General features: G+C 37.0%; 2 protein-coding genes across 4 annotated transcripts; both read left to right on the forward strand.

Annotated features, from left to right (window-relative positions):
* Nucleotides 1–458: 458 nt before the first annotated feature.
* On the forward strand, nucleotides 459–11,487 carry BBS5 (Bardet-Biedl syndrome 5). 3 transcript variants are annotated; one of them, XM_068686773.1, is made up of 12 exons: nucleotides 459–616; nucleotides 1,588–1,670; nucleotides 2,562–2,627; nucleotides 3,385–3,434; nucleotides 4,179–4,306; nucleotides 5,166–5,301; nucleotides 6,312–6,407; nucleotides 6,922–6,984; nucleotides 7,792–7,926; nucleotides 8,044–8,127; nucleotides 9,853–9,876; nucleotides 9,987–11,487. In XM_068686773.1, the coding sequence occupies exons 1-12, from the start codon at nucleotides 555–557 to the stop codon at nucleotides 10,086–10,088; spliced, it is 1,029 nt and encodes a 342-aa protein (XP_068542874.1). In that variant the 5' UTR covers nucleotides 459–554; the 3' UTR covers nucleotides 10,089–11,487. The 3 variants fall into 3 exon arrangements, with proteins under 3 accessions (XP_068542874.1, XP_068542873.1, XP_068542872.1); XM_068686771.1 differs by lacking the exon at nucleotides 459–616 and adding an exon at nucleotides 665–995; XM_068686772.1 differs by lacking the exons at nucleotides 459–616; nucleotides 7,792–7,926 and adding an exon at nucleotides 652–995.
* Nucleotides 11,488–12,637: 1,150 nt separating this feature from the next.
* Nucleotides 12,638–21,190, forward strand: KLHL41 (kelch like family member 41). Its single transcript, XM_068686768.1, has 6 exons — nucleotides 12,638–13,797; nucleotides 15,643–15,800; nucleotides 15,893–16,000; nucleotides 17,421–17,606; nucleotides 19,218–19,364; nucleotides 20,179–21,190. The coding sequence occupies exons 1-6, from the start codon at nucleotides 12,688–12,690 to the stop codon at nucleotides 20,288–20,290; spliced, it is 1,821 nt and encodes a 606-aa protein (XP_068542869.1). The 5' UTR covers nucleotides 12,638–12,687; the 3' UTR covers nucleotides 20,291–21,190.
* Nucleotides 21,191–21,506: the final 316 nt, after the last annotated feature.

The raw sequence follows: 21,506 nt of genomic DNA on the forward strand, positions 1-21,506 counted from the left end.
ATTTGTGCTTTAGTCGGATCTTTTGGGGGGAGCGGGTAAGTGCTCACTGAAGCACGCTCAGCTGGATACACTTTTGGAGTTACTCTGAAGCAGTAGTTTCAAACACCCTAGCTTAAAACGACAAAAAGCAAACTTAGGGCTGTAACACAAAGGGGGTTACACAGAGCCTAGGCCCCCCGGCTGCACAGGCTGTGTCTGGGGCTGGCTCCAGCAGCTCCCTTTTATCTGGCTCCAGTGCTCCCTCAGCACACGGCCATTACCAAGCACCAGCCGCTGCGTGTCCAGCGGCCCGAGGCGCTCTGCCTTCCCCCACAGAGCGCCCACTGGCGGCTTCTGAGGCCGGGCAGTAACATCAGGGAGCGGGGCTGGCAAACGGTCCTCGAAGCCCCCTCACGGCCCGTTCCCGCCCGGCCCCTCACAGCCCGGGCAGGCGGCCGAGCAGGCCCCGCCCCCGCCATCACCCATCCCGAGCGCTGCGGGAGCGCGAAGCACCGCCCCCGCTGCCGCGGCGCCGCGCCGCCTCGCCGGAGGGAGATCGACAGCCGGCAGCAGCCATGAGCGCGGTGCTGGACGTGCTGTGGGAGGACCGAGATGTCCGCTTCGACATCTCCCCGCAGTGAGTGGCGCTGCCCTGCCGCGGGGCACGGCCCGGCACGGGCTGTAGGGCGGCCGCCGATAATGGTGCCGTACCCGCTGGCAGCGCCGCCCGCTGTGATGGCGGCCGGGGGTCTCGTCACGTGACGCAGCGCAGGGGGGAAGAGGCGGTTGCTAAGGGGGATGCTGAGGCGCGGCCCGGATGGGCGGTGTAAAAATATTTTAAAAGGGTGGATGAAGGGAGTTGGGCACGGGGATCGGTCCCTGTCTTGCTTCCACTTGGCCATAGGAAGTAAAAGTAGCTGTCACGGGCGTTTCGGGGGTGCTGAACGGAGGTCCCGCCCTGGAAACGCCTTTGGTTTCTTTCTGTCTGCAGGCTGCGGAGTTTGGGCTGCCACACGGTGCGATTAAAATGTAGCCCAATTGCACGCCAAGTCTAATACGTAATTCAGTAGTTAGGCCAATTAAATCGAACAAAATACAAATAAATGGTTCAAAATTCAGCAGAGCATTTCCCTTACCAGTGTACACCTGACGTTTCCGTTGGGGCATTTGTTCTCTCTGAGCCCAGCTCCGTTCCCTCTGACCTAAAAGTACAGAAACAGGCAACAAGCTCTATCTGTCAAAATTGACATGAGCGAACGCAACTTTGCACTCGTCTCCCACTTTCACACACATTCTCCCTCTTTTGGGGCGCAGTTAGGTTGTCATACTTCCTATATAATTATTTATCTTTTATGATGGTTTTAAAAATTAAGGTATTAATGAAGGTATTAGAATTTTTCATAAGCTGTGTGTGGTGATAACAATTTCAGGTATATAATGTTGATTTGTGAACGTATGGGAATTTTCAGTAGTGTGATGCACTAAGCAAAAAAAAAAAGGAAGGGAAGAAATATAGACAGTCCTTTTTTGGAGGATAAATCCGTTTCTCACTAGTTGTTGCTTTTTGTTTGGTTGGTTGGTTGGTTTGGTTTGTTTTTTCTTTTTTAGACAAATGAAAATGAGACCTGGAGAGGTCCTTATAGACTGTTTAGAGTCTATTGAAGATACCAAAGGAAACAATGGAGACAGAGGTAACCATTTACCTAGGGAAACTGTAACGTTCCTACTACTTAACCAGTGTCTGTTTGCAGGAAATATGTCTTTCCTTTTCACAGATCATTCTCTTCTGGGAGTATTTTCAAATAGTTTATCTAGTTCATAGTTAGAGGAAGCTGATAATCTTGATTCAAAACGTGTTTAGAATTGAAAGCCTTGTAAGAATAATGTATTTATAAAAATAATTATGATCTTTTGATGTAGTCCTGTTTAATTCTTACATAGACCAATCACTGCATAAAATTTTGCACTTCAGATTGCAGGTTGTTTCATTTCTATAACATTAAAGGTTTTCTCTTTTCAGGTGTATGTCATTCTCCAGTTATTTTGATAGTTTTTCCTAACCTGGTTTAAACTGAAAGGAGTAACACCTGCATGCACACACTCATTCACTCTCCTTACTGATTCAGAAGGTGTGTGAAGCTGCCAGCATACATGATACAGAATCTAAGAAATACGCATATGACGTAACGAGGTTATTCATGAATTCGATTAGGATAGTTAACAGTCTTTCCTATCTCTTCTCAGAACAGTTCTGCACAATCATGTGCCTCTGCATTTTTACCATGGGCAGGTAGATGTGAAAGCAGTTTATGTCTTTGGTTCTTTTTTGAGGAATGATGATATATATTAGAGATTCTTTCATTTGTTCCCTCTTGCTGGTTTTTCTCTCCTGATGTTTGGGAAAAAAAGGAGGGGGAGGTTAGCGATTGTTCTGCTGGGGTGTCCTGTGATTTTCTTCTTTCTATCAAGAGGAAGGAGTATTCTGGTTTTGCAAAACTAGAGATACATATGTACCACAGAATGGAATGTTTAATTTAATGGCAGTTATTCAGATGAAAACTATTTATACTTTTTATTTCCAGGCAGACTGCTTGTGACAAATTTGCGGATTATTTGGCGCTCATTGTCATTGCCCAGAGTCAATCTCTGTAAGTGTCATCTCCTGTTAAATGATTGCAAATATTTTTTGATTCCTTTGTGGTGGTATGCTGTACTTTCCCAATACTACAGTTTATAGTACAGAATAGTAAAGTCTTGTTCTGTTTCTATAAAGTCTGAAATAAATTGTTATGAATTAATCTATTTGTAATGTAGGAACTTTTACAATAATTCAAAGTAAAATATTAATATTCAACGTTAATTTCTTAGAAAATAAGTTGAAGAGTATTTCAGATTTATTATTTTTCTAGAAAGAAGCATCAATTTCAGTTTCTTCATACTTTGCTATACTTGTATTTCTTGTTGCCACCTGTGTATTCACATACAGTTTTTATTCTCCAGAAGTACCTGCCTTTCCAAATTCCCTACTGAAAGCTCTAAATTAGCTTCTGATTTTAACCATGTGAATAGTCAGCTAGTTTACTCACATTTAACTTAATTTGCTGAAGTAGGGTCGGGAGGCACTTACTCAGTACCCAATTTATTTCCAGTGCTTAGGTCCCAATAGCCAGTCAGTAATGAAAATCTATTCCACTCATAAGCTGTGTAAACTTAGGTTCTCTAACTGATTGCTATTCTGCATTTGCTTTCTCATATGACTGCACACACACAAACTATGCTACTTTTATATGTATTTACAAAATAAATAAAATTGCCTGCTAAAAAATTCAGTATTATACTTTCTAGTTCTGTGTATTATTTTTTCTTGTTCTCAGAGCTGTTCTTTGTGTTTTTTTCCCCTTTCAGCTGTTGGTTACAACTGCATTATAAACATAACTACAAGAACTGCCAACTCAGTAAGTTACTTATAAAAATAAAAAGCTGCAATTCATTATTTATACTTAGTGCACTGTATAAATAATACTCTGAAAGTTTACTTGCAAGAACCGTAACAGAGTAGTAATGATAGTTCAGTTTTAAAGAATGGAGAGTTTTACTTTTTTATAGGAGCATTATTTTATTCAGTTTCCTAAGGCAGTAAAACACATGTAGTCACACTGGTGATTTTTCTCTGTTTTTGGGAGGTCATGTGCTTATTGGCTTGGTCTACATTTAACGAAGATTTATAGAGAGAATAATTTTGTGCAAGAAAGCTCTCAAATACATAGCCTGAGGTACAGGCAACACTGAAGCCGTTTGTTTGGTTAGCAGCAAAGAAGTAGCAGGGAGATGACCCATCCAGCCACATGGTAGCTGCTAGTTGGCCAAGTGGCCTGTGTATGGCCTGGCTGCTCAGCCAGTACATTCCAGGAAAAGGGATGTGACATAGAGCCAGGATATTTGGGGAGCATGAACAGAAGGATGATGCCTCTGGATGGTAAGAGGCAAATTCAAAAATACTGTCGTGATACTGCATATGTATAGCAGGCAGACTTCATTAGTTCTGCTGCTGATGGAACTGCTAGTTCCTGGAGGAAAAAAAGAGTGAAATCCCTGTTCAGTTGAAGACAACAGTAGATCAGTAGTAGAATCAGGATTGCACCTTTGGATAGGCAAGCTGCTATATTGTCAAAATGTTAAATTTCAAATTTTTCTTGCAGAAATTACGGGGACAAACAGAAGCTCTGTATATATTGACTAAATGTAACAATACACGCTTTGAGTTCATATTTACCAATGTTGTTCCTGGAAGTCCCAGACTCTTCACTTCAGTTATTGCTGTGCACAGGTATCCTACTTAAAATAGTGTTTGTTCATTCATGAAATTCAGTGGATCAGATATCTGGAATTACTGTGGTAGGTGGACTGCCCAGATTTAACATTCACAAAACCTTTCTGAAAGAAGAGAACACAATCTCTAGAAAGAGGGGAAAGAACACTTACAAATTCTAGTAGATAACTGTACATAATGAAAATTAATGTGTGTAAATACCAGTCATTAATCAAAGCATTCATCTTGTGTGTATGAACTGTCTAAATAAAAATACCAAAGAGCTGATAATCTAAGTGTACATTTTCTATTTATGCTTTCTGCATATAATAATTTTCCCTAATTGTGGACCATGTAATGGAAATTAGTTAAATACTGGTCAAAACTCCGACTGAAATAAAAAGCAGTGGATGTTTCCCACCTGAAAGTTAAGGCATCTGAATGAATGTGGGTATAACACATTACCACTGGTTTCTATTTAAGAGCTATGGAATACTGATGTACATATAATTAGATATTTGTGACCTAACTGATAGTGAAAAATTATTCTTGATGTCTATACTATGTGTAACATAGGAGCTAGATTTATGTTTCCCAGTGGAGGCTGGGAGATGACAATCTTAAGGAACAGAAAGAAATAGCATATGCACATGTTTTAAGAGATTAAAATGTATCAAAAAAAGTTTAAAAGTAATTCCAGTAAGAACTGAAATATAAAGGTTTTCATTGATGAAAATCTAATAGTACTCTCATTTTTGTATAACATGATAATAAGAAAAGTTGAAAATATGTAGCATTTCATGTTGGTGCTAAAACAAGCACTGAAAGATGATAGAAGACACTGAAATCATAACCTGGTGATTTTTTTCTTTTTCAGAGCTTATGAAACTTCTAAAATGTATCGTGACCTGAAGCTGAGAAGTGCATTGATTCAGAACAAGCAACTGAGATTATTACCACAAGAACAAATATATGATAAAATCAATGGAGTTTGGAATTTATCAAGTGACCAGGTATAGTGAAAAATGAGACTATGTTGACTACAGTAAAGTGTTTTGGCAATTAAAAAACAAAAACAAACAAACAAAAAAAACTAGCAATTACAGTTTTGTAACCTCAGAGGTATTACCCTTCGTTCAGTTCATAAGCTGTTGCATGCAGCTGATTTCATCTATTTGCTATTCAGTACAATAAAGTTCTCGGCAACCTCAGGTCTACATGACTCAGCTAACATGCATGGAACTAGATACACAGGTCATGTTAGTAAGAGATATTTATGAGTCTAAAGCTCTGTATTATCCTGAAAGACAGTCATGCCATTTCCAAAATGCTCTGCTACATGTTTGTGTTTACTTGCAGCCTTGACTACTTAGTAAGACTATATTCTCTTTTGATTACTGGAAACTGAAAATACTTGAATGGGAATCTATGTCTTAAAATGTGGTAAAATAAATACTTTCAGGAGAAAATAGAAAACAGTTCCGTTATTACACAGGGAATTAATTACGAGTACTTCCCAGAGCCATGAAACAAAATGGCAGCTGTTATTTTTATCTACGTAGTTTTAGTCCAGAATGGAAACAAGATCCATCCTGACAAGCTAAAAAGTTCTTTCCTCTGTGTTCCCTTGGCACATATCTCTACAATTGCCTAAGTTTAACCCACATGCCATTATACTTACTCTATATGCCAATTCCAGATCTGTACAGTTAAGAACACTCTCAGACACTTCACGTACTCCCATTAGGTTTGCCATGCTGTGATTTGATCTTGCTTTGCTACAGTAATAGGAACTCCCAAGTGATTTTCACCACTTGGGTGCTGTATCCTTTAAAGACTGGATCTTGCTTCTTAGCGATCAATAGTAGCATTTCCACTGGTTTTGGTGGGAAAGGATCAGACCTTTACAGAATTAAATGTGAAGCTGTATCCTGCTAATGGTAAACAGGTATCAGTAATCATCATGTTTGGGGAAAAAAGGCTCTATATTTCAAAGTAGTTCTAACATACTTTTCTTTAATAGGGAAACTTGGGAACATTTTTTATTACTAATGTGAGAATAGTTTGGCATGCAAATATGAATGACAGCTTTAATGTCAGCATACCCTATCTACAAATTGTAAGTACCTTGAAACAGCCATTTACAAAACAAAATGGGCTAAGTTCTAGTCTTCAAGTAATGCTCCCATTTCGCAGTGAATTAGTATTTTATGTCCCAAAGTCAGGGAAGAATTTGGTCTTACCAGCATTAACTGCAGGGTGGATTTTTTCTGTCCAGGTTAATTGGAGGCTTTCATGAGCATGTCAAGATGTTGAAGAACGGCTTGTATTTCTAATTTCCAAACTATTTACTGTTGTGCTTCCTGTCAACTGCATACTGTGAGACTAATGATCTGTGAACCCAATGTCCAGAAATTAACTATTATCACTTCTTATAAAAAACATTTTTCCTTGTGGTTTCAGTGGTTCAGATTTGTAATGGTAAATGGGAGGGAATGCTGCTAGCCAAGCTTCCAGGAACAGTAATGGTAATTAGTACTGTGCAAAATAATAATAATTGAAAATAAACAAAACAAACTTATATCAAGTAATTCCAAAACAGTTTTTAACAGTTTTTACCTCTTTACTGTTAGCGTTCAATAAAAATAAGAGACTCCAAGTTTGGCTTGGCACTTGTGATAGAGAGTTCTCAGCAGGTAAGAAGCTTTAATAGCCTTTTTCAGCTGGTTAAATTTTTATACATACAATTATTTAATGCTGAAATGTGATAGTGCTGCTCTTAAGCTACTTAGTGTTCCTTCTATGTGGCCTTCAGAACACAACTTTTAAAAAACATCCTCTTTACACTGCTTAAAAATCTCAGTATGTTCAGGTCAATATGGCTGTTGTGAGTTAGGAATTCTCTAAGCAAAACAATGCCAGCATGACCAGTTTAAAATAATTTAACTGTTAAAGACAGTGTTTTCTGACAGATTATCTTTGGTAACTCATTACTTCCGTACTTAAGACCGCTATTTTTAATCTTTCTCACCTGTGTATTCTTTGCTCTAAGAGACAGTGATTTTTCTTCAATTTGACCTTTATTAGAAATGCTTTTAATAGTCATTTTTAAAAAAAGTTAACTTTACATACAAGCTTCTTTAATAATGATATCAAGATCCAACAGACTAAACTTTCATTAAGTAGCTGGAAATTAATCATTAGCATCACTTTGTAACTTCTCCTTCCCTTGTTTGATCTTGTTTTTCTTTGTAATAAGTTTATTTCCCATTTGTCTAATGGACTAACAGTTTAAAGCTTATTTATCCCATGGAGAAACATTGTCATTGTTTTTATTCCACCCATGGTTTAAGTGGCCGACTGAAAATAAGATACCAAAATACAGATAATGTTTTCATCGTCAACCTGAAATTTGTTAAACTACAAATCCCCATTGGGGGAAAAAGTTGTTTAAACAAGCAACGATAGTTTCTTAATAAAGTCTTCTTTCGTCTATTACACAGAGTGGAGGATATGTACTTGGTTTTAAGATAGACCCTGTGGAGAAACTACAGGAGGCAGTGAAAGAAATTAATTCACTTCACAGAGTTTATTCAGTTAACCCAATATTTGGAGTGGATTATGAAATGGAAGAAAAGGTAGTCGATTCATTTATTTTGAAACAGATGCAATCTGGTGTTAACAAGCAGTAATAAAAGTACTTTCAACATGTATTGTATATATGGATTTATTTACTTCAGTGTTTTAACTTGCAGCCCCAGCCTCTTGAAGACTTAACAGTGGAGCAAGTTCAAGATGATGTGGAAATAGAATCTGATGAGCAGACAGATGCTTTTGTGGTAAGCTTATCCACAGAAAAATTAAAAAAAAAAAATCTTGTTTGGTTATTCAAATATAGGCAGTGTATAGCTCCATTATTCTATGAAAGTTAAGCTACAAATGAACTTTCTATATTTAAACCTATATTGCCTACATGCCTTTTTTATAATCATGATTACTCATGAATTTATGTTGTGGTTGTTTTTTTTTTTAGCACAAACTATTATTCAAAATAAATTGTAGTCGATATTTAAAGTAGTAGTTGCAAGTTGTTTATCAACACATTGAGGTCAGGAATAGCTCAAGAACCAGCAGTACAGAATAATCAAATATATCATATTAAAAAGTCTTCCTTCTTTTGGAGCAGATTAATAGGAGGTGATGTCTATATGCTCAGTATTCATCTAAGATACAAACTTGAAAGATTTTTAGAAAGGCAACGATAATTTTGAGTCACTCTTGACGACCTTTGCACTCCTGCCAATACCAGTTTAGAAAACTGTATTAGTACCCATCTCCCTGTATTTCAGAAAAAAATATTTTTAAACACATTAGACTGTCCAGGACTTGATGATCTTCCTTCTGGGAATTTCTAAATTTACTTGCACACACATCTCAGTAAGACCTGACTGATCATAATTGATTGCACAGGTACATTTTAACATGCTAGCCTTGACACATTGCCATTTGACAAGTCTTCATAATCCATCTTTTAAATTTGGTGAATTAGCAGTACTAGCACCAATTTTCTTTCTACCTTCTTTGCTTTTGTTGTCATTTATTAAGGCAGATAAGCATTGATCACATTACCTTTTCCTTACCCCTTCTCTCTTTTTCTCTGTTTCTTGCCTTTTTTTTTTCCTTTTTTCCTTTTTTTTTTTTTTTTTTCACTGTTTATTCTGTCTTCAGCATGGTTGAAGACCTTTTAATTAAAGGAATTTTTTGTTTTACTTTTTGATAGCTTTTTTACCTGGATTAAAGCTCAGGCTCTTTCACGAGTATGATGATGTAGAGCCTGCTGATCCAGAGGCTTACAAAGCTGCTATATTTTCAGAGATTGCTCTTCCTAAGGAGTTTGAGTCTTGATTTCTCCACACAAAGAATGGGAAAGATTGTATCTTTTTCACAGACCTCTGTCCAAGAGTATAAAACTTTGGTTAACTGTGCAGTTAATCTGTGATCACTTCTTATATTGAGTATGATATTAGCTGTATTTTGGTATTACTTAACTGAATTTTGGTATTACTTACGCATTTCAAGTCACGTTTTTTGAAACTGATTAATAAATACTGCTGCACCTGAAGAAAAAAATATTAGGATTCTGTTAGCTTGTCTGCATTTTATCATTTTACTCCCTACTAAGTACTTGTTAGTGTAGCAAATGCAATGTATAAACTTTACAGTTTTCAAGTCTTTGTTTATTATGTTGAAAAATTCAGAGATTGGTATTATTTAATGAAAACATGTTCACCAACTTTAGTAAAGCCCTTAGTAAATTAGTTCAACATAGGAATTACTTTGATCTTGTTTAAATATATATATTTATATATATAAATATATAATATATATAAAAATATATATATAATATAAATATAATATATATATATTTATATATTTAAACTGGTTCGTTGAAGAAAATTTGACAAATACAATTTTTATCCCAAGGAATAAGGAATTGTTCGCAAACTTGTATTTAAACTATGATGTTTTTCTCGAGGTTGAGTTGCTTTTTCTTTCTTTTGCAGGCTTACTTTGCTGATGAAAACAAGGTAAGAACACCTTTTTTATGATGTTGAATTCATGTTGTTAAAAATTGGATAATTAAGTTTAAAAGTATCTTCTCTTCTATTTTATCTCATGTCTTGTGCATCCGAAAAAGCAACATGATCGGGAGCCTGTTTTTTCAGAAGAACTAGGACTTGCAATAGAGAAGCTAAAGGATGGATTCACACTCCAGGGACTCTGGGAAGTAATGACCTGATTGAGATCGTTATGTATTTGTTTCCCAACCAATTAAACATTTAGCTCTTATTGATTTTATGAGATCGATAGGTTATTGAACAATACAAGAGTAGCAGATAAAGAACAGGCAAATACTATATAATGTGTACTCAGGATATGCCAGAACGATTATTCAAAAGCTGTATACACATAAAAGCTTTCTATTTATTACATTGTTCCTGTAAGTAGTAGAAAGAGGACCAGCATCCGCCAGAGCACGGGACAGGAGTGTGGCCCCAGCTTCTGGTGGGAGTCCCACCCCCTGCAGGCAGACACGTGCTCTACAAGCCCCCTGCAGTCCCACTCCACTGAACCTGAAAGTCCTTCTCCTCTACATGAATGGTGGCTGCTGTTTGTTTCAGCTGCCATTCTAACCAGCATTATATGAAAATGTCTCCCACCGTGTGTTTTAATATAGCTTTGTGATTGGCTTACTGCCATTCTTGACACCTTGGTACCCCAGGTGTTTTAAGGCAGGGTGTTAGAGGGTATCAGAGCAAAGGCTTCCTACCCTAAAAGCAGATGGTCCACCATTTTTGTTTTGCTTTTAACAGGTTAATGCCCCACTTAGTGCCATGGCTGCCGGGATCAGCCACTCCTGCCATTTCACCTTGTAGCACATTTTACCTAGAAGCATACTAGAAAAGGAAAACACCATTTTTGATTGTGCAATGAATGTAGTTTCATGCCCAACTTAAAGTATTCATGTATTTTCATACAGCAATGTACTCTCCTGTAATTATATCTAAATCAAATTTCCATAACTTGTTTCATGTTGTGCTACATAGAAATACAATTAAATGTACAACATTTTGTATCCAGATGTATTGGTTGTGTCACTGTAGCAGTGTTATGTTACTGACTTTTTTTTTTTTTTTTTTTTTTTTTTTTGACAAAAAGCAATACCATTCCAAATACTAGTTTTCATATCTCATCATTTATGAAGAATTCATTATGTATCATTCCAGGTACTCAATTGCAATCCAGGTATCTTCATATATTTTTTTCCTGTTTGTTTTTTTGTTTGTTTGTTTGTTTTATGGGATGACAAAGTACACACATAAATAGATCCTGTGTCTGAGTCATTAGACCTGTATGGTGTTATGTGTTAGAAATGAGTCATTTATTGTTTAAGGGAAGATGCAGCTGTTACATTTTCTAGAGAGATAAGACCTCTGTACTATTTTCTGTAAGTGGAAAAAGTCAAATGAGCTGTCTATTCAGCTGTTGTTTTAGCAGCTGACTGTTATAGTAAACTAATTGTGGTGCAGATATTTTTGTAGAAAATCTTTAAAGGTATATATTTTAATGAAACACTACTTATGGTTGAAAAGCAATTAAGATTTCAATAAACTCAAGTAATGTTATACCTCTTTATAGGTCTTGCATTCCACTAGTTGTCTTTTTGTCCTATTTCCATTATATTAAAAGCAAAAAAAATTACTATCTGGGTAAAAAGCATTCCCTGTATGGACAAAATACAATCCTTTATCAAGGTATATTATACAACTTTCTACAACTTTACTATACAACTTTCTCTATTACCACCTTTAATAAAAATCAGAATGTTCTCAGTCTAAATTGTGAAACCATCATATGCATAATTTTTCTAAATTCACACTTCTTAAACTGCTTGGGTCTCTTAGATCATTTTTTTAGTTTTGTTAAATAACACATCCATTAAATACTGTTCATATGTTGTATTACGTGTTTTTTTGTTGTCCTGCTTCTTCTAGGTACTGTTTTTAGCATTAAACACCAGTTAACACCATTTCTAAAACAGCTGAATTTAAAAAGATTGATTGTGCTTACCGATTATCTGAACCGAAGAGTGACTGCTTATTGAGGGGGTAGAGATTTAAATTATTTTTGAAAACTACTTTACCTGAATAAGACATATTTTAAACATTTTTTTGTTTGTTTCCAAATAAATACAATCAAAACTATGCTAAGAAGCACCTCAAAATAAAGGTTGTTTTTCAGTATCTGAAAAAATGCTGATGCGAGATATGTAAAAATTGTTTTTTGAGCAGAGATGTTTTTTGATGCAGAGTTCAAGGTTTTTTAATATCTCTGTGACTGATACCTCCTTAGAAGCTGTAGCAACGAGAGGTGTATTAAGCAACTTCCTGAAAAAGTGAACGGTAATTGCAGCTGACAATTTGATTCATAATCCTTGCATTTCAGAGTATTTGATAACATGTATATTTATGATCTTGTTCATAGCTGTCTCACGGAGGGTCAGATTCTGCTGTCCTCACTCATATCAAGTAATTTCTTACATTTCAAGTAATGTCATTGATTAAATGTGGAGAATGATGGCAAAACCTGACCAAAGTAACTAAAAGCAGCAGTTGCTTCTTTCAGTCTTTGACAGCTGTGAGAGCAACTCTTTTCCAAACCATCCATGCTAAATTCCGACCTGTAAGAGTATGTACCTATATTTAGCTAGTGAGATTAAGTTGCAGGGGCTTCAGGCAGGGCAAAGCACATTGGTCTGCCTTTTTTACGGACAGACCTTTGGGCAGTCAACAGCTAAAGCTTTCTGCTCCCCCCACCCTTTCACAAGCATTCACAAAATGGATTCCCAAAGGGAACTTACTGAAGAACTGAGACTTTACCAATCAACCCTTCTTCAAGATGGCCTCAAGGAACTCCTGGAAGAGAAAAAGTTTATAGATTGCTCCCTAAAAGCTGGTGACAGAAGCCTGCCCTGCCACAGATTGATTCTATCAGCATGTAGCCCTTATTTTCGTGAGTATTTCTTATCTGAGCAAAATGAAGAGAAAAAGAAGGAGGTAGTTCTGGATAATGTTGACCCCAACATCCTGGATATGATTGTCAAATACCTTTATTCAGCAAGTATTGATCTTAATGATTCTAACGTGCAAGATATTTTTGCTTTAGCCAGTCGTTTTCAGATCCCTTCTGTATTCACCGTGTGTGTCTCCTATCTTCAAAAGAGGCTTGCTGTTGGTAATTGTCTGGCCATCCTTCGATTAGGTGTTCTGCTTGATTGCCCAAGACTTGCATTTTCTGCCCGTGATTTTGTCTCAGATCACTTTGTGCAGATCTGCAAAGAAGACGAATTCCTGCAGCTTGCCCCACATGAACTTATCTCAGTTATTTCACCTGACAGCTTAAATGTAGAAAAGGAAGAACTGGTATTTGAAGCGGTAATGAAATGGGTCCGAAAAGACAAGGAGAACAGAGTAAAGAACCTGGGAGAAGTTTTTGACTGTATACGTTTTCGTCTTATGCCAGAAAAATATTTCAAAGAACATGTTGAAAAGGATGATATAATTAAAAGCAACTCAGATCTTCAGAAAAAAGTAAAGATTATTAAGGATGCTTTTGCTGGAAAACTGCCTGACTCTAGCAAAAATAAAGACAAGTCAAACAAAGGGGAAGTAAATGGTGATGTAGGAGATGAAGATTTACTTCCTGGCTATCTAAATGACCTTCCCAGGCATGGTATGTTTGTCAAAGACCTAATTCTTCTGGTTAATGACACTGCCGCAGTAGCTTATGATCCTCTAGAAAATGAATGCTACCTAGCAGCCCTGGCGGAACAGATTCCCAGAAATCATTCCAGTATAGTCACCAAACAAAATCAGGTCTACGTTGTTGGAGGACTGTATGTAGAAGAGGAGAACAAGGATCAGCCTTTCCAATCGTATTTCTTCCAGGTATAAGCTTTATAATTATTGGTGCAGTAACAGGTGCTTGTAAGAGTCACTGAAAAGTACTTGGAGTCTATGCAAGTGAATTGTCTAGTCTCTGGTCAGTGGAGAAAAATTCCTATAGAAAGCTTTTCCTGTCTCATAAAGGTAAGTGAAACCAAGGGACCTGCATCTTCTCTTTCAAGATTAAGTCCATGGTGAGACCTCAGAAAAGATTAACTAGCATGTTATATCCAGGCACTAGCTTTCATTAAAGTCCTGTTTTTTTTTCTGTACAGGTGCATACACTTCAGACTAAAAATATTATTGTTGAATGTCTTCTGTGAATTTAAGTTCCATGAATGTTGATTACTCAGCTTCTTTAGATACAATTTCTTTTTTTTTGTATCTGAAATATTTTTATGACTGTAATAATGCCTGTATTTTAAATGTCACTTTTTTCACTAAAATTCCAAATTTGTTACGTTTATGTTTGAAAACATAAATTTGAGGGCATTCCAAAATATGTTATTTATAGGTAGAAGTTTGTTCTCACAAACTGTTGGTGCCAGTAGACTAAATACAAAGTTCCAACTATGAATTCTTTTTTTTTTCTTGACTTTGTAAATCTGTATAAATTGTAAGTCCCATGACATATTTCAGAAAAGTAGCAGAATTACCATTTGGCACGCTTACATCATAAACTAAGTCTGTTGTGTTTTTAGCTATCTGTCTACATGTTCTTTGATATTTAAATGATCTTCTAATGAATCATGCAGTATGCTGCTGGCCACAGCTTGTCTTTAGGCACACCGCCCTAAGAGAGTGAATGTAGGTCCTTTGCCAATATGAAGTAAATAGAGGGATAGGTAGTGACAGAATTTTAAAGCCTTCAGGTATCTAAAAATGCAAATATTAAGTGTTTATAGCACTAAGGCTCGCTGTGATTTCACACACAGTGAAAGAGCTGGTTTCAGGAATCTCTTATACCTGTGAGAGGGAAGTCAGTTTGCTAGAGAGGACAGTGTTCATGTCCCTTTGTAGGTGTAAAACATTACTCAGTGAAGTGCAGAACTTGATACAGATACATTCTTCCAATAGAAACACCACAATGTCAATAATGTACATGTGTGTAATTTAGAACTGAATAACCAGTCTTATGCTACTAGAAAGGGGCCCCTGAAAAACTAAACCTCAACATTGACACTAGAAATTGCTGAAATTTTTAAAATCCTACTTCATATGTCTAAAACTATTTCCCCGAATCCTTCTTTCTCACTTGTCATCTTTAAAACTGCTTGCTGCTGTTACTATGTATAGTTAAAATTCTTTTCTGCATTACCCATGAGGCTAAAATATCCCTCTAAAATATCAATGTGAACCATACCAACATTCACTTACTATTGTCTCTTTCTCTACCAGTGATGCACCTGTTACTCTGTTACTATAACCTATTGACATTTTGTTTGGTAGCTAGCAGCCAAAGACAAAACCAGGCTGCCAATAGCTCAAAAATGCATGACCAGTTTAGTGCCTATCAACAGTACAGATATCATCTTCGAGACTGATACAATGAACAGACTGTGACCCGTGATGCGTACATTTTGTCCTCTGAAAGCTACCCAGATCTAGCTACAGGTGCAATCCATGGCCATGATCTACATATTACCATTGCAATAAAATGTCTTGTCCGACAGGAGTGGTCTGACAAATCTGGGAGATGCAGTTTACCATGCAGACCTTGACTGTGGAACACACTTCTGGAAAAAGAATTATCTGATCTATGATTAGATTTATTCTGTGGAACAGTTGTTGTTGCATGAATTTCTACTACTTGCCTTTTCTAAATCTTCTGTTGTGATGCTCTTTCAGCTGGACAGCATTGCTGGTGAGTGGGTTGCCCTTCCTCCACTGCCATCAGCCAGGTGTCTCTTTGGGCTGGGAGAGTCAGACAACAAGATCTACGTAATTGCAGGCAAAGACCTTCGCACTGAGGAGTCACTGGATTCAGTCCTGTGCTATGATCCTGTGTATGTTTACAATTTAATTATGCCCACTGAGGACATGTCAATAGCCCATTGTTAGTTTAAAGAGCTTAACAGTGATATTCTTCTTGTTCCAGGGCAATAAAATGGGGTGAGATCAAAAAACTACCTATCAAAGTTTATGGCCATGCTACTATCTCAAACAATGGACTGATATATTGTCTTGGTGGAAAAACTGATGATAAGTAAGTCTTTTCGTAATTATTTAGAACATTGTTGGGTTCTTTATAGATTCTGTGTCCTCACTCAGAAAGCAGGGTATCCCTTTCTTGCATCTCTGGGTTAAGGTTGCTTACAATTTGGCAGAAGGCAACACGTTATAGTATACAGAGTATATTTTTCATTATAAGGTAAAATTATGTTTACCTTGTAGTCCCTAACAGTTGTTTTAATCACTTTACTTATTTCCAAGGCAAATTCTGAATTGAACGCACACACAGTCATCACAGTTAGTTGTGAGAATATTCTTTAGAAGTATTATTTCTTACCAGATAGAAATGCTTAGGTACCATGGAACTACTTTGTCAGATCTTCAATTTTTTTCACATGTAAGGCCTGTTATATCTTACTGGGTATAATGTTAAGAAAAATCAAAGTTTTTGCTGCTACTGAGTGTGTGGTGGTAATTTTCCAAGCAAGCGAGTGCTTTACTAAAGCATAGTGACAAGAAGTTGCAGTGGTTATAAAGCTGCAGTACAGATGAAGTTACTGGTTCATTTGCTTTCATTAGAATGAGCTCAGCTGGGCTAAGAGTCCATGTAAAACAATAAAATTTTGAGAAATGATATGAGGCATACCTAGCATAAACTAAAATAAGCTAATGTTTAAAGCAGTGTCCATGTGTTGGCTTTTGGTATGCCTTGGACTTCAACTTGGTGTTGTTCTGGAGTGAAAGTGACTTTTCCAAGCCCAAGTCTTCATGTACAGTATGAAAATCTAGGGTGTAAGCAAATCTGCCTACATTCTCTTTGAATCATTGGAAAGATGGAAAGACCTCTCTTGGTGTTTGATGGAGTTATTTTTCAATGCATTTTTTCTTCTGGAAGAGAGCAATAGTTAGTGTTTGGTCATCTTAGCTCCTCCCACTATGAGTCTTGTTAATTTATACAGATTCAAACTGTCTATTGCACAGCCACTGCTCCTTTTTTCTTCATGTGTTTCAGTATTAGAGCTGTAAAACAACTGAATATATTTCATAAAGGTGCATAGATCCACATACATGCATACTTGTTTATCTTGAACTACCAAATAAACCTATTCTGATCTTCTCCATTATTAAATTCAGTTAATTCCTGTTGACCCTAACCTTTGGTGTACATTCCGTAAGAGTCCACCTGAGCAGAACGCCCTCAGAAAGGATATTGACTTTGTCCTGTAAGGTACAGTGAAATTACTGCCCTATGGAAGCAGCATTTAACATTTGGTTTAGTTCTGTGGATGATTAGTGCTTTACAGACTTGTAAAAATTCCATCACTATATCAGAGAGAAGATCTTATGAAAGAGATATTACATACAAACCCACAAAACCCACCTCAACTAGGTCTCACTTGGAACAAAACAGAAGTTCATTAGAAACGATTTCAGTTTTTCTTTTTTCTCTGCAGGAAATGTACTAATAGAGTATTTGTATACAATCCAAAGAAAGGAGACTGGAGAGACCTGGCTCCAATGAAAGTGGCTCGCTCAATGTTTGGAACAGCTATCCATAAGGGCAAGATTTTCATTGCGGGTGGTGTCACTGAAGAAGGCCTGACTGAATCTGTTGAAGCTTTTGATCTGACCACAAATAAGTAAGTGCAAGCTATTTTATACCACAGTATAAAAAGGACATGAAACTGTTGGAGAGTGTCCAGAGGAGGGCTACGAAGATGGTGAAAGGCCTGGAGGGGAAGACGTACGAGGAACGGCTGAGGGCACTGGGCCTGTTCAGCCTGGAGAAGAGGAGGCTGAGGGGAGACCTCATCGCAGTCTACAACTTCCTCGTAAGGGGGTGTCGAGAGGCAGGAGACCTTTTCTCCATTAACACCAGCGACAGGACCCGCGGGAACGGGGTTAAGCTGAGGCAGGGGAAGTTTAGGCTTGACATCAGGAGGGGGTTCTTCACAGAGAGAGTGGTTGCACACTGGAACAGGCTCCCCAGGGAAGTGGTCACTGCACCGAGCCTGTCTGAATTTAAGAAGAGATTGGACTGTGCACTTAGTCACATGGTCTGAACTTTTGGGTAGACCTGTGCGGTGTCAAGAGTTGGACTTGATGATCCTTAAGGGTCCCTTCCAACTCAGGATATTCTATGATTCTATTTTTAAGATCAAACTATTTTTAAGCAAATATTCTATCACCTTGGCTTTTAAGATCTTGAGATAGCCACAAAAATATCTGGTGCTGATATTATTCTAACATCAGCACAGCTTTTCTATGATAGCTTAAACTTTTAAGTGGTCCTCAATGTACCTTTATTTTAAAGTACTTCAATCATACGTAAACCCATTTGGCTGTGCTGCCTTCAGTATTAAGGTAGAATTGCAGCCATCACCCTCACAACAGAAACTTTAACTTAAACATATACAATCCTAAAGAGACCTACTTATAGAATTTAACAATATAAAAAATGAATTATGCAAGAAGAAATTCTACAGTTTTGGACTCTACACATTCTATTCAAAGCAAATGAAAGTTAAGGTCATTTTGTCACCATTATGTTTGGCACATTCTTTCTCTTCCATTGTTCAGACACGCAACCTATGGTCAGAAAACATCTGCAGGTTCTTGTCTCAGTTTACTCTGTTTCGTTACTGTCAAGTCATGCGAGTGTAAGAAGAAAAGTAGCCTATTGGTTTTGATGTTGACATTGACAGGCAGTGAGATATCTCTATGTTTTATACATTCATGGGTGTGACTTGGCAGAATATTTGAAATTAAGCCAATGAGCTCTACTTTTTTTTAATTATTATTTTTTATTCTCAAATTATTATGTCTGTGCCACTTGAAATGAAAACTTATGTTGGAAACAATAGGGAAAAAATGAGGCATTAGAGGAGACAGACATATTTGTATAAAGCATATTAGTGATGATGAGACCAGGAGACCTGTAAGACTTGGTCTCTAGAAGGAGATGTCATCAGTGTAATTCTGTGGCATTAAGACTTGTATTTCTGCATGAAGTTCCTGTGTGGATGGAGAAACAAACTCAGTACTGATTGATTCATTTTTTTCTTTTAGTAAACCATTTCACTAAAGTGGAATGGTTTCACTAAGAGGTCCCTTCCAACCCCTACAGTTCTGTGATTCTGTGAAAGTGGTCCACAGCCGCTGCATTTACATTGCCGAGAAATGTATCTTAAGTACATTCAGTTTAGAATATTTGACATGTATTTGACTTAGGTTTTTCTTTTCATTTCCAGGTGGGAGGTTCTGCCTGAATTTCCCCAAGAGAGAAGTTCCATCAGTTTAGTCACCTTAAGTGGATCTTTGTATGCTATTGGAGGCTTTGCAATGATTCAGCTCGAATCTAAAGAATTTGCACCTAGCGAAGTCACTGACATATGGAAGTAAGTTTAATGTTGATCATACTTTCCTGGTGGATAGCCCGATTAGCAGTTAGGTTTGTAGACACCAAAGGATAAAATTAATATTATGTTTAACGCTAGAAGTGAATCATATCACAGGTTGTGAAGCACTTATGAACAGTCTGAGTCATGACATTTAGATTCTTTTTTACCATATAGCAAGGATATATGGAAAAAAATAAATTCTGTTGGCAGGTTTAGCCTTTTAAGTGTGCTGTACAAACGTTCTCTGTTTTGTGACATTCTTATGCAGGAAGCATGTATACACAGAGAGGTTCATATATATGTATTATTAGTCAAATAAGTAACTGTTCTGAGAAATCAGAAATCTGTATCTCCTAGATTAATTTACCTAAATCATGGTAGCAGTGATGAAACATTGTGCCTCTACTGTGGCTTCAGTTGCTGAGGTGGATACAAGAGTTTTAACTGGCAGAAAGAGAGGAAGGATTACCACAAAAAAAAAAAAAAAAAAAAAAAACTAAAAAACTTTATATGTAAGAATTTAAAGAAATTCAGCTGGAATATTTAGGATGAGGAGGCTTTCATAGGAGTAATGAAATATGACACAGGGAAGCAGTGAGCTTCAGGGACCAGGAAAAGGACAACTAACATGCACAAGAACATACTTCTCTTCTAAGAGGACAAAAGCACTTCTCTGTAGCACTGTTCAGCACAAAGCTGCTACAAGCCTTTGCAATGTGTGGACTATCCTTTTTTCACTCATATAAAAAAAAATAAATGTCAAACTCAAATTTTAAGAAGCTATGTTCTGACCTTATTTTGTTAAATGCAGGTATGATGATGAAAAGAAGGAATGGATTGGCATACTCAAAGAGATTCGATATGCTACTGGAGCTTCCTGCCTGGCTACACGCTTAAATCTCTTCAAGCTATCAAAACTGTAAACAAAATGATGGAAAATGGGATATGGCGAGGGAGTTTAGATAGGCTCTTCTGGTTTTGTTGCATGAAAATATCCCCAAATTGTTCAGAGTTTTGTAGCAGCATACTAGTTATTCTCCTAACTGTTAAACAGTTAATCTGTCTATCCAAGTCTTAAGATATAGACTAGCTAATCAACAAGAGGTGAATATTTGTTAACCTTTAAAATCCTGAAGAATTAAAATTGATTAGAATAAATGAAGATTTCTGAGAGAACTCTGTTTTTCCACTTAGTGGAAAATAAAACTAGTTGCTTATCCTTACACTCAGTCCAGGATAGTGATGACTTAGTCCCCAAACAATGCTCAAGAATGAATTAACTGTTAAATTAAGAATAAAATTAGCTACATTGTACTAACTGGCTGTTTGCACAGCCTGATTTCTCTCTTTAGCAGTATGTAAATCCTGCATTCTTCAGCCATATTTTGAGAATATTTTCATTAGAGCCTTCTAAAAATAATTAATTTACCCTGAAATTAAAACACATATTGAAAAAAAAAGTGTATTATGTGGCTCAAGAAATACCGACCTCAGCCAACACTGTACTAGTAGCCAGCCGTGAGGAAAGAGAGAAAAGTTTACAAGGTTAATAGCTTTGCAGTTTCACGTATTATATTTTGGCTTCTGGTAACAGGGATTTTCCACTTTTTTATGCTTTTGTATTTATTTCTAAAGCAAGTATTTTATGGAAGGTTTCCTCAGAGATCTGAGGCCATTGACAAGCATTCATGAAAAGTCCCAGAACAACTGATCATCTGCAAGCACTTATGACATGGAGGACTTTTCCACCTAATAAAGAATTGATGTATTTTGATGTTTAAGCATTTAACTAGTAACAATTAAACTTTAAGACTCTAAAAATATCAGTGGTGCCTCTTTTAATAATCAGCTCATCATTGCTATCATATTGACCGGATACAGGTTATAGCCTTTGCCTTGATCAGAGCACTCAGTTTTGCTGAAGTAGAACATGCCTGCCATTTTTAGAAAATCTCTTCAAAAGATATCTCCATTGAGTAAAGCGGGTATCATAACACTCAAGCAATGTAATTTCAACTGATGGAGGAGGAAAACTGGAAATGAGGCCCACTACACCTGACTGAATGGTAATTGGAACTATTGCCTTCCTAGGAGAGGGGCAAACACATGGGAAAGGCACAGCCATCACAGCTCATTTCA

The sequence above is a fragment of the Anas acuta genome, chromosome 6, assembly GCF_963932015.1.
Source record: "Anas acuta chromosome 6, bAnaAcu1.1, whole genome shotgun sequence".
In the NCBI taxonomy this organism is placed as follows: domain Eukaryota; kingdom Metazoa; phylum Chordata; class Aves; order Anseriformes; family Anatidae; genus Anas; species Anas acuta.

Bases quoted from the DNA above. Each gene is read 5' to 3' on its own strand.
- BBS5 (XM_068686771.1), top strand. From the start codon at position 778: ATGCTGAGGCGCGGCCCGGATGGGCGGTGTAAAAATATTTTAAAAGGG. The intron at 996-1,587 runs GTGCGATTAAAA...TTTCTTTTTTAG, and splicing joins GGAGTTTGGGCTGCCACACG to ACAAATGAAAATGAGACCTG. The intron at 1,671-2,561 runs GTAACCATTTAC...TTTTATTTCCAG, and splicing joins AGGAAACAATGGAGACAGAG to GCAGACTGCTTGTGACAAAT.
- KLHL41 (XM_068686768.1), top strand. From the start codon at position 12,688: ATGGATTCCCAAAGGGAACTTACTGAAGAACTGAGACTTTACCAATCA. The intron at 15,801-15,892 runs GTATGTTTACAA...TTCTTGTTCCAG, and splicing joins GTCCTGTGCTATGATCCTGT to GGCAATAAAATGGGGTGAGA. The intron at 17,607-19,217 runs GTAAGTGCAAGC...TTTCATTTCCAG, and splicing joins TTTGATCTGACCACAAATAA to GTGGGAGGTTCTGCCTGAAT.